The sequence below is a fragment of the Fukomys damarensis genome, unplaced genomic scaffold (genome assembly GCF_012274545.1).
Source record: "Fukomys damarensis isolate Sample0158 unplaced genomic scaffold, DMR_v1.0_HiC HiC_scaffold_3, whole genome shotgun sequence".
Taxonomy (NCBI): Eukaryota; Metazoa; Chordata; class Mammalia; order Rodentia; family Bathyergidae; genus Fukomys; species Fukomys damarensis.
The window spans coordinates 11,632,840-11,636,481 of NW_022900915.1; the positions used below are offsets into that span (position 1 = coordinate 11,632,840).

At 54.8% G+C, this 3,642-nt stretch overlaps 1 protein-coding gene across 1 annotated transcript; it reads right to left on the reverse strand.

Moving 5' to 3' along the window:
* Positions 1–997: 997 nt before the first annotated feature.
* Pou4f3 (POU class 4 homeobox 3) lies at positions 998–3,575 on the reverse strand. The gene is made up of 2 exons (XM_010627057.2): positions 3,390–3,575; positions 998–3,072 (listed from the first exon to the last, which is right to left on the reverse strand). Exons 1-2 carry the CDS (start codon positions 3,507–3,509, stop codon positions 2,176–2,178), a joined length of 1,017 nt encoding a protein of 338 aa, XP_010625359.1. The 5' UTR covers positions 3,510–3,575; the 3' UTR covers positions 998–2,175.
* Positions 3,576–3,642: the final 67 nt, after the last annotated feature.

A 3,642-nucleotide genomic window follows, 5' to 3' on the forward strand; every position in this document is an offset into this window, starting at 1 on the left:
AATCGCTAGGGCTGTTGAACAAGGCGGGGGCGAAGGGCTGGGGCCCAGGAAGCTGGGGGCTGCCCACAAGTTCGCTTTTGCCGTCGGGGGTGAGGGAAGGGTACTGCGAAAAGCGGGAACCGACTCTGCTCCGAATCGGCCGACATTTGACTACCCTCAGCTCTTTCAGGTCTCCGGGATTTGTAGCATTAATTTTTAAATTATGAAAGTGTTTTTGCGGCTCACAAATAAGAAGTGCCGCCCCCCTCAGAGGAAACAGAAAGAAGGGGACTGGCAGAGCATTACACTGGCTGCTTTGAAGTGGCCTCTCCGGAGTTAATCCTTCTGCAGTGAAGCTGAGGCAGGCTGTTGAAGAGGACAGCTTCAAATGGATTTTAGAAGACCTGAAGTCTCCAAAAGACACTTGTCCCACCAACCACTTTTTTCCCTTTTTAACTCTGTTCCCTCATCTCCTCCCCAGTCCTTTCAGGCTTTAAAAGTAATTTGTTTCCTGTTAAGTGCCGAACACCACCTACCAGATGCATGAAGTAAACAACCTGACCTAGCCCTGGCAATAACCAGGTGAACTGGGTGTTAGGTCTCTATTCCGCAGCTGGTCTTGTTAGAGAAGTTAGGAAACTAGCCTGTGAGTGGGGTGAGCATAGGGGCTCAAGTACCCGCTCACCAGGCTCCAGAGTTCGTGGTCCTAGTCCAGTTGAGCTAATACTTGACAGATTGGCACTGGGTAGTGGGGGAAATGCCTTGAAACCTCGGGATCCAGAGAGAAGCAGCCAGACGTCCCCGGAGGACACCTGGTGAGAGCACAGGCTTCCGGGAAAGAAGAGTGGGGAGAAGAAATGGCCGGGGCTGGACAGGAGCAGTGTGATCGCCTGGCCCCTTAGGGCTCTCACTGTTAAATCCTTCGCAAGATTTCTATCTCTTAGCACCTGAGAAGGAAAACCACTGCGATTCAGGTTGAAAAATAAAGCATTTATTTTAGAAGTCAATTGAGAGGGTAAAGACAGAAGAAAACTTAATATTTTATTTGTACCTATTTTGAGAATGAAACCAAAGATCACACACGGCAACACACAAACAAGAAGCAACGAAAAAATAAAATATGAGGCAGGTGGGCGGGTGAAGGGACTGGTGTGTGAAGGAAGGGTCCAGGTTGGTGGTCCTGCTCCTCTTCCCGCCAAAACTGTAAGCGAACCTCCACAGAGAGACATTCAGTGAAAGGGAAGGAAAGAAGTGGAGTTAAATAAACAGGAGGAATGAAGGAGGCTAACAACAGTAATAAACGCGCAATGAGGTGAGACGTGTTGGAAGGACTTGCATATGACTCGGAGAAGTTACAATCGCTTTGGAAGTGCTGAGCAGGCAGTCCGAGAGTCCTCAGTGGGTCAGATCCGGAACAGTACCAACCCCTGCTCTCCACCAGGAGGTAACTAACACTCAGAACCCACTAGGTCAGGAAGAACGGCCAGAATTGGTGCTGGCTGCTGCTTGCAAATCCCAACTTTTGCAGTCGCTGAACTGAACCCTCCTTTTCTGGACCCTTACTTACCTCGAGCAACTCAGAGCCCCTACCTCTCCGTACACTTTCCCTGAACCTAATCCATGCTTTTTATGAGGATTTACGGCAAACCAAAGTCTAAGATGGATAAAATTTAGGCGAAGGGAGTATAAGGCTATCCTTTGGAAACATACGTGTATTTTATATACTCTAATAAATCTCCAGTACATGTTTGTGTTCCACTTAGATATCCTAGACTCTATATATTATTATTTATCACATCCTTTCCATTCCTTCACCCTTTGCCTAGCCCTTAGCAAAGTGGTGCTTTCACCCCAGCGTCGGGCAGGGCGGCGGGGTCCATTCACTGCCCTGGGCTCTGAGGCTCTGCCCGGAGGCGCGCGCGGCGAGTTTCAGCACCGCGGACAGCACAAAGTCCCTCCAGGCCCACCCTTGAATTCCCACCCCGCTCCAGCGCCAAAACTTTTTTGGTGAGAATAGAAAGGAATAAAAGAGAAGAGAAGGCTGGGGAGGCAACTAGGCGGGATAAAAGGGAAAGTCTGGTTTCGGGAGAGAGAGCCTGACCTGCTAGGAAACATTTCCCTACGACCGTCCCTGCCATCGGAAGGGGGCGATGCGTCCTAGACTCTCCTGGCTCCCAACGCTGCGCCCCGCCACAGTCAGTGGACAGCCGAGTACTTCATTCGTTTCTGTTTCTGTCTCTGGTTACAGAACCAGACCCTCACCACGTTCTTTTTAAGGTCCAGTTTCTCCGCAATGGCCGCGATCTTCTCGGATGAAGGACGGGGCTGGATGGCGAAGTAGGCCTCGAGCGAGCGCTTTTCTGGCGCGGCTATGGACGTGCGTTTGCGCTTCCGCTCGCTGCCGTTGAAGAGCTCCGGCTTGCTGTTCTTCTCTCGGTACGCGGCCTCTGCCTCCTCCAGCCAGGCCTGGAGCACCGGCTTGAGCGCGATCATGTTGTTGTGAGAGAGGGTGAGAGACTCGAACCTGCAGATGGTGCTCTGGCTGAGCGAGCCCACGCCGGGGATCTTGAGATTGGCCAGAGCCGCTCCGACGTCCGCCTGGGTCACCCCCAGCTTGATGCGCCGTTGCTTGAAGCGCTCCGCAAAGGCCTCCAGCTCGCGAGGGTCTGACTCCACGTCGCTAAGGCACGCGGGCATGGCGCTGTGCGGTGCCACGGCATGCGGGTGGCTCATGCCCATGGCCTGGTGCAGGTGGCCCATGGCGCCTAGGTGGTGCGGGTGGATCTGTGCGGGCATCACCGAGTGCTCCGGGGCGCCCAGGCCGCTCACGCTCAGCGTCGGTGAGATGTGCTCCAGCAGGTCGCCTTCGAGGCCCTGATGAACGGCGTGGTGCGGGTGCGAGGTGAGGGCGGCAGGGTGGGAGATGGGCACGGTGGAAGAGGTGGACGTGCAGGGCACGCTGCTCATGGTATGGTAGGTGGCGTCGGGCTTGAACGGATGATTCTTGCCGTGGGAGACGATATCCACCGCCGCCAGAGCTTCGGCGCGTGCCAGCAGGCTCTCATCAAAGCTTCCAAATATATTACCCTGCAGCTGCAAGCGAGAAGGCGCACGGCGCGGTCAGTGGGGAATACTGTCAACTCAGGATTAAAACACATTTTCAAGCAACCGAGATGCCTCTCCTCAAAGCCCAGGTCATAAAAATTAATACGGAGGCAGCAGCTCTGCTGGAACAGACGTGTGGATCAGAGACATGAATGAGAGAGAGAGAGAGCGCCGGGAGAGAGCGCGGGGGAGACAAGGAGAGGGGTTCAGACAGCGGCGATTGTTCTGGGCGACATGAAAAAAACATGAAGCTAGTGCCTGTCAAAAAATGTGCCTTAGAGCGGTAATTATGCTCCACTACGTACCTGCGGGGCTGGGAGACAGACTCGGCGCATGGCCTCGGAGCCGGAGTGCAGGCTGGAGAATTTGGGCTCTTGCAGCACCGGGTGCATGCCGAAAGGCTGCTTGGCGTTCATGGCCATCATCTTCGCGCGTCTGGCTGGGCGGCAGCGGGGGACATGGAATCAGCCTCGCCTCGCTCGCTCGCCGCGCTCCAAGTGAGCGCCGCTCAGCGCCCGCGCTCCCCTCGCTCTCTCGCTCGCTGCCTCCCCTCTCCCC

Excerpts from the sequence above, each read along its gene's own strand:
- Pou4f3 (XM_010627057.2), bottom strand. The coding sequence starts at position 3,509 with ATGATGGCCATGAACGCCAAGCAGCCTTTCGGCATGCACCCGGTGCTG. Across the intron at positions 3,073-3,389 it reads TCTGTCTCCCAGCCCCGCAG|CTGCAGGGTAATATATTTGG; the intron begins GTACGTAGTGGA and ends TCTCGCTTGCAG.